The sequence below is a fragment of the Microtus oregoni genome, unplaced genomic scaffold, assembly GCF_018167655.1.
Source record: "Microtus oregoni isolate MIOR12 unplaced genomic scaffold, Mior012 000028F_ref0000031, whole genome shotgun sequence".
NCBI lineage: Eukaryota > Metazoa > Chordata > Mammalia > Rodentia > Cricetidae > Microtus > Microtus oregoni.
In genome coordinates, this window is record NW_024543087.1 from 26,050,772 (window position 1) to 26,065,163 (window position 14,392).

At 42.3% G+C, this 14,392-nt stretch overlaps 1 protein-coding gene across 2 annotated transcripts in view; it reads left to right on the forward strand.

The window, feature by feature from the left end:
- Positions 1-14,392, forward strand: part of Clstn2 (calsyntenin 2) — a 580,398-nt gene that overhangs the window by 227,881 nt on the left and 338,125 nt on the right. For both annotated transcript variants that reach the window (XM_041676753.1, XM_041676754.1), the window contains exon 2: positions 1,258-1,380. In XM_041676753.1, coding sequence (XP_041532687.1) covers positions 1,258-1,380 — 123 coding nt within the window. The remainder of the gene's footprint in view (positions 1-1,257; positions 1,381-14,392) is intronic.

The window sequence follows — 14,392 nt, forward strand, 5'->3', positions numbered from 1 at the left end:
GATCATGCTTCTTGTGCATATCTGTACTCTGGAGAATGATCAGGTTGATGCCCCCATCCTAGATAAAACCCAGTGGCTAGTAAAAGTACTAGTATGTGTACATGTGTGTGTGTTTGTATGTGTGGTGTGTGTGTGTGTGTGTGTGTGTGTGTATGTGTTCATGGTGCTGGTATATGTCTCCTATAAGAGCAGGTCAGTGGTCAAGCTTGAATATCATTCCTCAGGTACTGCCCATTGTGGTTTTTTAATTTAATTTTTTATTTGTATAAGTTCTTCCATTGGGATCTGGTATTCACTTATAGCCTGGGTGTCCAGCAAGTCCCAGGAATTCATCTGTCTCTGTCTCCCTAACATTTGGGTTATAAGCATTGACCTCCATGCCTAGCATTTTGCCTAAGAGCTGAGGAATCAAATAAGTCTTAATGCTTATACAACAAGCACTTTACCAAAGGAGTTATGTCCCCAGGCCAGCTCCAATCTTTCATGGTGTACTTCTTGCATGCTTGGCTGACTGTTCATGAAAATGTTCCCTTTTAATATGGACACCAGTCATGAACACTGGGGATCTGCCCCAGTGTCCCATTTTAAATAGATTGCCTCTGTAAAGATTTTCTTTCTAAACATAGACAAAAACTGAGGTAAACTCCAACCTACGCTTTAGGTGTACTGACATTAAACATGTATACGTTTAAAAGTTTATCAGTTGCTCATTAGATGATTTATAATTTGAGCTGCTCAATTTATTGAAGAAAAATTTTAACTGATAAATAATTTAGATTATTTGAATAGTCTTAAAATGATCAGAAAATACTCAGTGTTGGTTGCATATTGGCATATATATTGGAACTTGTGCATACGTGTTTTATATATGTATGTATTCTAATCTACTAATGGTAACTATGGGTGGGTTGAGTTAAGTTGAGGTCAGAATTCCCAGCACACACAGTCTAATCTGCTGGTTTGTTGACTGGTAGCAGATTTTAACTCAGAAGCATCTATTAATAGGTAACATTAGAAATTTTAACTCTCAATAATGTCTATCTTTACTGATGTTGCCACGCACCTTATGTGGGCCTGTGTGTGTCTTTAGGCTGTCAGTACACATCTCTGAAGCTCTTCTACATATCAAGTAGGCTACTGTGTTTTATGACTTAGTTGAATATGAGTCTATGCTGGGGGAAAATATAAAGCATTAATAGTTCTATTATAGATAAATGTCTCACATAATGATATCTTTGTTTTGTGTTGCTTTTCTAGTTAATAAACACAAGCCATGGATTGAGACATCGTATCATGGAGTCATCACGGAGAACAATGACACAGTCATTTTGGATCCTCCACTGGTAGCCCTGGATAAAGATGCCCCAGTGCCTTTTGCAGGTAAGATGATTGACACTTTAGTAGGCTTGGGCCGACTTGCTCTGGAGGCCTGATGTGAAACCTCCACTAAGCCCAGCTAGGACCTAAAAGTTACTGTCACCACCCTGTGTGCAGAAGCCCTGTGTGTTTCAAGTTGTGTGTATCTTCTCATTGTTAGTGTGGACTCTTTAGCATAGTATGGTTATTTGCCTTCACAATGCATCCTGTCGAAGACCCATATTCCTTCTTTTTGTGCTTGTTTTTGTTGTTCTGGTGGTTTTGATTTGTTCTGTTGTTGAGACAAGGTCTCTTTATGTATTTCTGACTATGTAGGAACTTGCTATGTAGACCAGGACCGCCTTGAACTCATGGTGATCAGCCTGCCTCTGTCTCTGCCTTCCAAATGCTAAGATTAAAGACATGCCACATGCCCATTTTCCTCCTGCTAAGAGGCGATAAATTGCCGAAATGACCCCTGGAGTTAGAAGAGATGGACTAGTGAAGGTCCTTGGGGAATTTTGCTCCTAGAGAGATGGCCTGCATACATGGTAGCATGTGGCCACCACTGTCCCCAATACCTATATACTACATACGGACTTGTATCTTGAACGATGGGCAAGAAAGGGGGAAAACTATCAAACCAAACTTGCTAAAGGTCAGATGAGATTGTGCCCTTCAACATGAGTATGGCTTCCAGGGGAGGAATCTAAAGTCAGATGTCCTTGCTTTCTTATTGTCTTCAAGGTCACTTCTCTCACTCTGACCTGCAGAAGTCAGACCCTATGTAGTAAGGATACAACACTATCATCTGTTTCCATGGATTTGGGTAAAGACAGGAAATGGGCAATGGCTTGGGTAGGAGGCCTTAGACAAAGAATGTCTGAGGTTGCCTGAATCACGAGGAATAGTGTTCACATTTTATAACTGTCAAGTGGAAGACAGGAAATTTAATGAAGGTTTTCAAGACCTCTAGAAGATTGCTTTATGATCGATGGGTGCCAGGCAGGGGTTTTCACCATGATGAAGTCTATTTTTTCTGACAGTTTGTCTGCTACATTATGAGCTACTTGAGCAGAAAAAAAAAATGATTCTTTCGCACTTTTAAGAGAGATGTTCTGTGAAGGCCTTTTATTCATTACGGAAGATTATGATGGCAGGAGGGCTGGGCTGGGTTGAACTCAGTGTGATGTGAAGGTAAGCCCATAAGCATTCTTACTGTGGGGGAAAAACTCTTACATGGCTTTATCTTTATTTTATATAAAATGATAATTAATGGGCACCTAACAGTGATTTTCATGATGTCTAAGGTTGTGTAGCTCAGACATCTTCCAAATGTCCTCCAACGAAATGACACTTGGAAGTACCATGCCCTTCTTTTCTCATGCCATCATCTTTTCCACCCTGCCCTTCTTCGGCAGCCTAGGAATCATCTACCTTACATTCTTCCGGACATAAGTAGCATGGCAGTGTGGTTAACCAACACCTTTAACATTGTCTAGAAATAAGGTTTTTGAAGCAAATACCAGTAAAAATATGTTTGCGTCACAGAAATCTTTTATTTGGCTTTTAATATATGCTTAAAATAGATCCAACATTAAGAAACTGGTAGATTTATCATGAAACGCACGATTCTGGTTAATCTCAATGAATCAGATCTCAAGTAGAGAACTGAGTCAGAATTTCCTCCCTCACTTCTTTCTTTTTCCCTTCCTTCCATGGAAGCAGACCTGAAATTCAGTATAGAGACCAGGCTGTCCTCAAACCTGTGGTCTCTGACCATAGCCACCTGAGTTTTAGAATCACAAATCTGTGTCCCAACACTGAGTTGGCCGTCTCTTTAATCCATGTGTGAAGCCCAGTTCCCTCCCAGCCGTTTATCTCACACTGTGCGCACAGAGTGGGGCTTACTAAATGGGGCTTAGTCTTTCCCCTCCCTGTCTGGTGGCTGACCTCTCTTTCAAGCATAACAGAGTGAACTGCTGGCCAATTCCCAGGAAGTTACAGAGTGCCCTTCAGTCATACTGTTGCTGGGAGGCTGAGGTTTTCAAAGATGAGCCATGTGTCTGACTCTTGGTTATGCCTACCTCTAATGGAACTCTCTTTTGGTCTGGTTGTGAGCAAGGAACTGAAGTCTACAGCAAAGTGACCCATTTCCAAACAGAGGGGACACAATAAAAAGAACTTTACATTCAAGCAAATCTGATATTTGAGGATTTATATTCACAGCAGATTCCTTAACACCTTCATTTATTAGGGCTTACAGACAATTAAAAAATCATCTGCAGATTCATCTGAGCATTTCTTCAGTTGAAGCCTCGTCAAGTGCCTAAAACTTGAATTTGTATTTTGTCAGATGTGCTTACAGTTGTTCAGGCTTGTTTTGAAACTCAGAGTTGCCTCTCGGCCAAGCCCTGAGTAGCTATTTCCAACCAGAGACAATTTCTCTGCTCCACCTGTTATCTTTGCAGCTGCCTTTTAAAAAAAAATCTGGCTTAATGCATCAAAATATAATCTGCCAAGCTCTTAAGAGTAAAAAATAAAGGTGCTTCTTATTATGGTCAAAGCTATTTTTCTCAGTATTATTTATGGCCAGCTGTACGACAGGACACAGACACTAGCCATCCATCCAGCGACGGGCATTTATTTTAAAACATTTATCTTAAAAAGAAAATACTCTAGATTTATTTCAGATCCCTATCTTTCTCATAAAATTGAAAAATTTATATCTGTCAGCTTCATCACCCTGCACGTCGACTGGAGCTTCTGGTCTTCCTTATCAAACACTCCTGAATTAGGGGTCACTTTCCCCAGCTTTCTCCCTGCGTCTTTTTTTCGCATTGGTTGAGTGGTGAACTGAGCTGAGCTCTGTGACAGACCATTCCCTTTAGAACATTTTCACTACTTTATTTCTCTTATCTTCTTTTACCTTTTGGAATTTTTAGAAAAAATATTCTTCTATAAGAATTCTGTTTGAAAATAATTTAGAATTATATGCTACTATAAGCAATGCTCATCTAAATAAAAAGCAAAGCATGTCTTGTAGAAAACATGGAAAGTCCTGGGACGTGCACACAAAAAGCATACAGCCTGCATCTTCCCACCACTAGAGACTCTTGGCATTTCAATGTCCTTCCTCCAGTCATGTGTCTATTCCTTGCCTAAAATTATTATTGCATCTTGCATGTAATATTGGAATTGAGTGTTAGTGTTACTTTAAAAATAACATTAGCCCTATAAATATCCTAATGAATGTTCTAGAGCTTACTTTTTCCCTATTGACAATTATTGTACCTATTTCCATTTCTATTTTGTTACAACATATTTGCCTTTCTGTGTCTACTGGTGGATAAATTTTCATGAGTATAATTAATTGGTCAAGCATTTCCAAGTTCCTGAAACACATTAGATTGCCTTTCAAAAAAAAAAAAAAAACAAACCTGTATGACTTTATTTCTATCCACAGCTTCTGAGTCCTCCTCCGGCCCCCTTTTGCTCACTCTAATGGTGATTTGGTGACAGTATGGCAGAATAGCTAATTGTATTATCTTTAATAACATCATCTGTGAATGATGCAGGCTTTCCAGGCTTTTTGTATGGATGAAATTTAAATAATGTCTATGCCACATGTTCCAAATGTGGTGGTTGTTTAAATGAATTGGAGTTTCCATCTCCAGCCTTTTATGCCTGCTCATTTCATAGAGGAAATGCCTACTTGGCATTGAGGTGAAGCAACTTGCCCAGCATTCCAGGTGACTTTAGTTGAGGGACATTGATCTTGCTTTGAATCCGTCTCTAGTTTGAGCAGCAAAACCTCCATGAGATCTCAGCCAGTTCTATTAAACTTGCTTGGCTCACTTCTCAACTCAGAGTCTGAGCTCTGTAGACTTGACCTTCCTAAAGAAGCAAACACAGAAAAATCCTCAAGTAATAATGGAAATTCTGACCATTGCATGACAAAAAAAAAAAAAAGAGTGATAATGAAAGCAAGCCGGGCGCACCATGAACTTATTAATTTCTACACGTGCCCCACTGAGACCTGTTAGGAAACTGTGGAGACTTTTAAATTTGAAGGGAATTAGATGGCTTTTCAGAGATAATAGAACTACCACTCAGTTGTCTACATTGGGCCAGTCTGCACTTGTCTCTTGTAAGGACAGGGCTACAGAGGATGATCAGACATAATTGGCTGGTTTTGCCGGCTGGGTAAGTCTCTGAAGGCTGCCCAGAAAATTATCTGGAATACGATTTGACCTGGTTTGATTAGTTGGTTACAGTGCTGGCTGTGGCAAGGACTGTTCCTTCTTTTGTGACTAACTCCATTTCTCTTATTCAGTTCAATGTCTGCCTATCACCTTCCTCCCTATCTGTGGGTCTGTCCAAGGGGCCTGGCTCCCATCTAGGGCTCAATAATACCCTAATGGTAGAGACCATCAAGGGTTCATTCTGCCACGATATCTTATAGTGAGCAGGAAAGGCAGAGGTCATAACATTCATTATTTCTAGTATTTTTAGATTGATGGTCATCATTGTATGCTTTAAAACATATAAAATATTATGTTTAAAAGCATATCAATATAGTGTAGAAGCTTTAAATCTAGGTAAGTGGCACATATATTACCTCACATAGTGTGGTGGTTAATGTGATCAAATTGGCAAAAACTAGAATCACCCGGGAGGTGGCCTCTGAACACGCCCATGAGGGACTTTCTTCACTGAGGTGCTTGAGGTAGAAGGCTGGAACCATTTCGTGGACTAAACCTTGAACTGAATAAAGAGAGGGAGGTGCAGAGCCCACGTGCACTTGTTGCTCTCTATTTCCTGACGATGGATGCCACGTGGACAACTGTCTCAACTCCTGACACTATGATTTCAGGGCAAGATGGAACGTTAGCCTGGAACTGTGCATCAAAATAAGCTCGCTCTCCTTTGGACTGCTTTAGTCAGAGAACTTTATTACAGAAACAGAGGTGCAAAGGTGTCCTCTTTTGGTGAGAGGCTATCACACTCAGCCTTTCTCCAAGAGTATAACATATTATCAGAATTGATAGCCACCTTGCTCTAGAGTAGATCTCTTAACGTAAGATTTCTAGCACACTGCAATTGTGTATCTTCCAACCATCATCCCCTCAACCACTCCAGCCTCTGGGGACCACCATCATATTCTCTACATCTGATATCAGCATTCTTCAGATTCCACCAAAGAGGGAAATCAGCTGCATTTGTCTATTTTTGTGGCTTCTGTCCCTCGCCAGACACACATGTTTTTGCATCTAGGTTCTGCACTTGCTAACTTTATAATCTCAGAGTTGTCACTAAACTCTTGCAAGGGAGTGTTTACAATGGAGGCATTCACAACGCCTACTCCTGGGATTAATATGTGGATATAATTAGATATTAATGAAAAGTGCCTAGAGCCCTGTCTGGCAGCCAGAAAGTGCCCAAATAAATCAGAGTTGTGTTAGTCATAGCCGTGGTGATGATGAGAGTCATCAGAGTAATTGTGGTTCTGGTTATCATCAACAGGCCACAAGTGTTTGCTTCCTTTTTGGTTGATTACAATGGTGCAATTATAATCTGGGGTGATGATGATAAAAGAAGGGAAAAACATAACTCTGGAGTCTGTTCTAACGCCGGATACAGTCACCCAATCAGACTGTTGTTTGGATTCCTCTCTGGCAGAGTGATGTGGGAACGACCAGCTAAATCATACAGTTGGAAGATTGTGTACAACTCCATAAATAAATATCAGCTATCTGGGATTAAAAGTCCCTCCATTCTCCCCACAATTTATCCCTGTGCAATAATCTATTGCAAGCTTCCCGTTCAGACAATTGCAAACCATGTGTCCTTTTATTATAAACGCACACATGCGCACATGGGTCCCTGCCAGTCAGTCGATTGCAATTCACTTCTCACCAGCTCGTGAAGCAAGAGGAAAACTATTATGATTCTGTTCTGTAACCACGGCAACGGGGAACTTTAGGAAGTTTTGTGAACACCTCAAGATAATCTACCCAAGTCCAGGCTCTCTGGCTGCAGGCCTCGCCTTCCCTTCACTCGCTCTGTTGTCCTTTGCTGGAGGCTGTTCTTACTCGTTTTAAAGGATCTACAAGGCATCGAACCCAACCTTCCTAAATGTCAACCTTAGGCTGGGTTCTTCCCTTATGACTTCTTTTTTTCCTTGTTTTGATCATTCCAAGAAGAAACATGTAGTTTTGGAGGTTCAAATAATCACGAGCACCTCCCTTGCCTGATAGTCTCTTCTTTTGGTGAAGCAGAACCAAGATCTACCGCAGAGCCTCCTCAAAGTTTGAATAGCATTCTGATGTATTTTAGTTAGGCCAGTTCTATTGAGGTAAGTATTATTGCTATTCATTTCTGACATTTTCATTTCAAATAATCATTAGTTTTTTTAAAAAATTCAACCTCAAAGAAAAATACAAATATTTCAGTGGCTTACAGAAGCATTACAAGCTACTCAAAAGGTCTGTGATGGGATACAAAGGAAACAGTGGATAAACCTTTTAAGTAGGGGTGGCCTCATCTAGTATCCTCATAAATGGCTGCAGGACCCAATCTATCTTCATTCTATGTTGCCCTGTGGCTCTCCAACATCTGGTCCTCATGGGATAAATGTATGTATGCATTAATAATTCCTGAAAAATGAATTATTTGAAAAGGACACCCAGCAAAGCATCCCAGGCCCTGTAAGTAGTAACTGCCTTCAGTCCCAGGTTAGATCTTACCCTCTCTGCAAAGAACTAGGTACAGACCTGTCTGGAGTCCACAGCTGGGGCTATCCCTCAATCCTCACAGGGTTGCAATCTAGAATTAAGTTGGGAAAACATGAACTAAATGTCTATTATTCTGAGTGCATATGAAAAATTAAGAGAAGAAAGTAAAATTCACCCATTATCAAGGAAAAATTACAATTCTGATATGAACTCATGTTTTTAAAGTGAATTGAGGTAATGGCTTTTATGGGATCTGAGTCTTTGAGTTTTTACTGCCCACGGCTACTTCCTATGCAGATTGAGTTATGCGGGCTTGGTTACCAAGATAACTAAGCATCGCACAAACATTGATTTAGTCATTCCTCTATTTGGGGCTGTATAGGTTGTTTTCAATAATTTTCATCTTTCTAAAGAAAATACTTCTTGCATGGTCAACTGTGTAAAATGACTTCCTTAAATAAGCATAACTCGATTTCATTTTGAGGTTTAATTCATAGAGAGAATGAAAGCAGATGCGTTCTTTCAGTGATAGTTTGAGATTGTGTCCTCAAATGTTTGGCTGATGTAAACTGCGGTTGCCAATTTCCCAGCAGCTGGTGGCTTCAGACTAGACAGGAAAGATGTGGGAGTCATATTCCCACAGCTGTCAGCACCTATAGGGGAGCACTATCCCCAAGTTCTCATATCCCCAAGCCTCCTTCTACGTAGCCAGGTTTTCATCCTGGCTGCAATAACTCTGATCTACAGGCTCCCAGATTTATACAAGAGTAATATTGAAGTTGTTGTAAAATAAGAAACGATTGAGGGGCAATGGGAACAGCAGACTGTAAATAAGATGGAAGACCTGGCCAAGGTGACACTTGTGATCTCTAGAGCAGATGGCAAGGGAGGATCCATCTGTGGTCCTGCAGGACCAGTAAAGCCCCTTACAGTGGCCATACCCATGGGTCTTGTTCTATGGGTGATTGGGGATCCTACCAATCAGGTTGTGAGAGCAAGAGCTACGTGTCATCACTATGGGATGAAGGACAGATATGACTCTGGCTTGGCAGCTTCCAGCCTTGACAGGGATTGGTGTGAGAGCGGGAACATGCTTGGGGACTCTTCCAAGCCTTCTCCATAAAAACATACTGTGCTCTCCCCAACAGTTCATTTTTATAATTTTAATTTCTCTTTCTTGCCTGCTGATGACTGTCAATGTGGGAGGCAGGTCTCAGCTCCAGTGGGAGGCCCATTCACAAATCCTAGTTCATAAAGACTTTGCCTGAGTCGGGTGGACGGGGGAGCATATTTATCCTGCTAAGTGGTTTGTGGATGACACTCTCTATGGAGGAGATGCTGGCAGGAGAGAGGGGAAGCTTTCCAGACTTCTACTGTGTGTGCTTGAGGTCTTTGCCTTGTCTTTTTCCCTTATCTGAAACAAGTCCTTCCAAACTATTCCTCCTGCATTTCCTTCTTTCCTTTCCCACCAGCTTATTCCCAGGGTCCCTGATGCTGCCTGTCTATGTAGCTTCTGTCAATAGGTGCTTTTGTGTTTTGTCTTTTTATTTCTCTTGTGAAGGCTGTCTGTAAATTTGCTGTATGGCAGCTCAAGCTTAGTGAACTTCTTTTTTATGTCCCATTCTCATCTCCCGCTCATGCCAAACCCTGGGACTCACACATCTCTGATGGGGGTCTGGATCAAGAGAGTGTGCTGACATTAACTTCATACCTCTTTGTATTGAGTAGGCAAAGGTAGGCTCCTGAGTGGGAAAACTCCAGGAGAAACTAAAAGGGCTTCCATCGGGGACGATGAGGAATTCAGTCAAGATACAGTGGAACAGATCAGCCAGAGAAGAGTGAGGGTGTAGGTTTCAAATGAATCAAATTCATCTAGAGGGCCTAGGATCTGTGTCTGACTTGGGAAGAAAGCAGGGTAAGGGGTTGAGGAGCTGGATGAGAATCCACCAGGAAACTTACCCTGGCTTCCCAGGTACTCTTGGCTTTGTGAAACAGAGTCTCACCATATAGTCCAGGATGGCTTTGAATTGGAAATCTGCCTGCCTCAGCTTCCTGGGTGATCTTGTTCTCCAGGTTCTTCACAAAGAGAAGACTCTGCATAAATCATTAGGCCAGATTCATGTTTAAGGACTGACCAGTTGGTACTACTCTCCAGCAGTAGACTGAAAAGGCGTTCAGGAAGAAAAAAACATCCTAATTTCCAGAGCTGAAGAGTATCCTAGGGTGTGGGATTATCAGTGCTAAAACTGGGAAGGGATGGATACACCAGGGCTGGAAACTCCGGGAGGTGAGATGTGATATTTCGGAATAAGCTGTTTCAACACCACGTTAGGAGATGGCTTGAGAGAAGTCTTTGGATGTGGAAATTCCTTGTTTTCTGGGCCCCTGCATTAATGAGAGCACTATACGGAAACAAGATGAAGTATAAACAATGAAATAAAAACAATAATGGCAGGAGTTCTGCCAGCCCACATGGTGGCGGTGCAAATTGAAAACAGGTGTTCCTTCTTACAGATGGACCCTGTCCTACTCCACAGCACACAGCTCAGCAAGTGAGGAGGAAGAGGTCCATTTCAGCCCCAGTGTGTCCCCTTGGTCTTGTATCCTCATACAGAAAACAACCTGCACACAGCAACACCAAAAATTTGCCAAGTTCTATTATTCCCCCATGCTACACGCTATATTACAAACACCTTGTCATTTAGGTTTTACAGTGATACTCTGAAATGGGCATCATTATTATCTCTATTTTACAGGAGAGACTGAGGTTAAACTGAATTATATAGTTTGCCCAGGACACAGTGGGTAATGAAGTTGTAATTCTAGCCCAGATGTCTCGGTTAAGTACTGCTATGTAGCAGGCACGCCAACACTTAGGAGCCCCAGGACAGCAGCCGTTCGTCCTCCCTCCTTACTCTGCATGTGGGCTGGACAGCTCTGCTAATCTAGGCTGGGTGCAGCTGATCCTTGCTGGGGGTATTTAAGGGTCCCCAGGAAGCCAGTGGCTCTGAAGGGTCAGTTACGGTGGCTGTAGCTAGGGTGGCACCATTCTCTATGTGTTCTTTCAGTAGCCTGCCTGAGAAATTAAAAGTACACACATGTACAAGCAGACGTCAACAACTCCCTGGGACAGTTCTGACCCTGTCTCCCGAGCTAACTCAAATCCCATGTCCACTACTAGACCCAGTGTACAAATGAACTACACGGAGATGAATGCCTTTAGAGTCATCAGTGCCGTTCTGTCGCAACCCACCTCCAGACCACTGTAATTCACAACCTTCCTATGTGCAAAACACACTCTCCCCTGTGCAAGAAGCCCAGAAGTCCTATTCAGCCATAGGTCCAGGCCTGGAGCACAAGATTTTGAGATCCTCATCATTGGGAGTAGCCAATCTTAATCCATAGGCCTGGGAACTAAAGCAAACAAAAATTATCTTTCCACCCTGCAGGAGACAGAAATCCTCAGCCAACATTTCCAATCCAGGGTGTAAGTGAAAGGAAACATACAGTGACCATTAGCAGTTCTGATGTATTGCTAGAAAAATGTTGCATGGCCCCCTCAGTGAAGTTCCTCTAATCCATCTTCCTCTCTCTTCCATTTGACACTTGTCATCTTTTTGTACCACTGTCTCTGATCCATCCCAATTGATGGAATCAACAAATGTGAGCACTGTGGTTGGCTTTATCTTTGGGCCACTATCCAGCTCCCAAATAAAGACATGGAGACTTATTATTAATTATGAATGCTTGGTCTTGTCTTCGGCTTGTCCCACTGGCTCTTTTAACTGAATTTAACCTGTTTCTCTTCATTTATGTTTAGCCTTGGGGCTTTTTACTTTTCTTTCGTTCTATATTTCCAACTTTCCTGCCTCCTCTGTCTAGTTGACTGGCCCATGGTGTCTGCCTCGTGTCTCTTTTCTTTCTTCTCCTGAGCCTAAATTCCTCCTCCTCTTTAAGTTCCCTACCCAGAAGTTTCACCTATACCTCCTCTCTTTTTATTGGCCATTCAGCTTTTTATTGGCAAATCGGGTGCCTTAGGCAGACAAGGTAAAATAGGAACCCATCTTTACATAGTTAGACAAATGCAACACATGAGACCAGGGTCCTGAACTCTGGGTAAAGTGTTAGCTTTGTCTCCATGTCAGCATCTGAGACTCTGTCCCATCTCAAATGAAGAACTTAGAATACCAAAGTCAGGGGCCTTAGATAGCAAATCGGGAAAATTAGAGGGAAAACCATTTTGTATCTCTGTTGGAAAAGAAATTCACTTAATCCATGAAAATTCAAGCCCCATGATATCCCGGAATGCCAAGAACTTCAAATCTATGGCAGGCCTTATCTACAGTCTTCACATCAGTGAGTTTATGGGGCATTCTCAGTCAGTGTTCTGGTGGCCAAATTCTAAGCCACATGACCCAGGAACTGGGGTGGGTACCTGACTCTTGTTGATAAATACACTGTGCCAACCTTTACTATCTGGGTTGAAAAGATAAAAGAGGCCAAATGGCTTTTTGTTTGAACACAGGAGGATCAGGAGTGGAGTTGGCAGATGAGGCTTCTCGAGGAAGGAGAGGTCAGAACACTGAATTCTCCCTGTTGGGCTTCCGTTCTCAAGTGGCCCTCGTGTCCTGGTGATCACGCACCTCCATGCTGCTCATTGCTGCTTTTGATCTTCCTCTGTCCCCAGAGATGCTCCTTTCTCATTTCCTGGGAAGCAAAAGAAGTCAGTGAAAATCATGTGTTAGCATGGCCACACCCGCTGCATCCCTTGGGCTACAGAAACACAAACGGTCTGCAGAGGCTCAGCTAAGTGGATAGCATAGAAGGGCACCAACTGGGGATTGGAAAGAGTGGAGAAAATCCTCTTTAAAGGCTGTCACAGTGATCATCACAGCAAAATCAATGACTGAAAATCAGTTCTGACTGTCAATAATTGGACCCCTTAATACCCCTGTTTAGAAAGCTAATACCAGTTCAGATGTCTGCTCTAGAATCCATCCTGCAGCACACTGCAGTAGCCTTACTGAGGAGCCCTGGCAGCGGAGCCCACCACAGTTATTAATTATGAATAGGCTTTTGTAAGGTCAATGGTTTTCCTTTAATAGGAAATTGGGACTGTGAACACAAGTTCCAAATATCTGAGACTTGTTTGAAAGCAAAGGACAGGAGTACAAGCTGGCATTTATAGTTCGTTCTGCCTGGCAGAGGACTGAGGGTAAGATCACTGAATACTTTGGCGTGAGTACAGGGCTCGATTTTATTATCTTGTAGCTGCCTGTGATCACAGATGAGGCATCAAAGGCCAGCTGTCCCCCATGAACCTTGACAGTCTATATAAACTAATTACTTTTTTATGAGCCATCTTTTCAGAGTTTTGAAGAGAGAGCCCATTAAGTCAAGTTCAATATGATCTACAAACTTTAAAAGTTATTATTATTTACCTAAGTTCCCACCGCGTGCCATGGTAAATGACATTCCTGACAATGCTTGGCTTGGATGGCCATGAACTTCATCAAAAACACAATATTCTGATATTTTATTTTTTTAAAAAAAGTGGAAAGATGAATGCTAGTGTGGCAGGGATTCACTCTGCACATGGATGGTATTAATGGGACAAGGAAGGGAATAAGAATACACCTGGAACACACCACTCCTATTCTCCTGAACCCATGAGGCTGTAGATTACACCTCTTACTCCTCAATTCACCACACTTAGCCTTTCATTTTTCGTGTCTTTCTTGGAGTCTCTAAAGAAGTTCTCTTTCAGCCACAGCGCTCACATGGAGCTTCTATTTCTGCTATCTCCTGGGACTCTTCTCAGCCTGGTTGCTGTGGATCTGCTGCACGGCTGTGCCATTTGGGGTATATTCTCTCCACTCTACCACTGGGAGCAAGTTTCTGCCTCTGAATGTTTTTTACCAGACATTGTCTTCATTGGCCCAACTTGATGCTCGCCTTCCCTTGAATCAACCTGTGAAAAGAGCACTGAGCAAGACTGACCCCCACCCCCTTAATCACACATCTTCCTGGAGAGCCAGGAAACAAGGGTACTTCTCTTCTAGAGATCTCCTCCTCACCATGTTCCCACAGAGAATTTCCCCATGCTAGTCTCTTGCCATCCTGTTCTTTGTATGTAAACACAAAGACCTTCTTCCAACCCAAAGTGAATAATGCCCCTCCCAGATTTGAGATAGGAGTGGTTGTGGACATGTTCAAGCTTTGCGTGTCCTGGGCTAGTGAAGTGGCTACTCCCCTCTTAGCTGCTCATATGTACCTGTACATCTTGATCTTGAACTTGT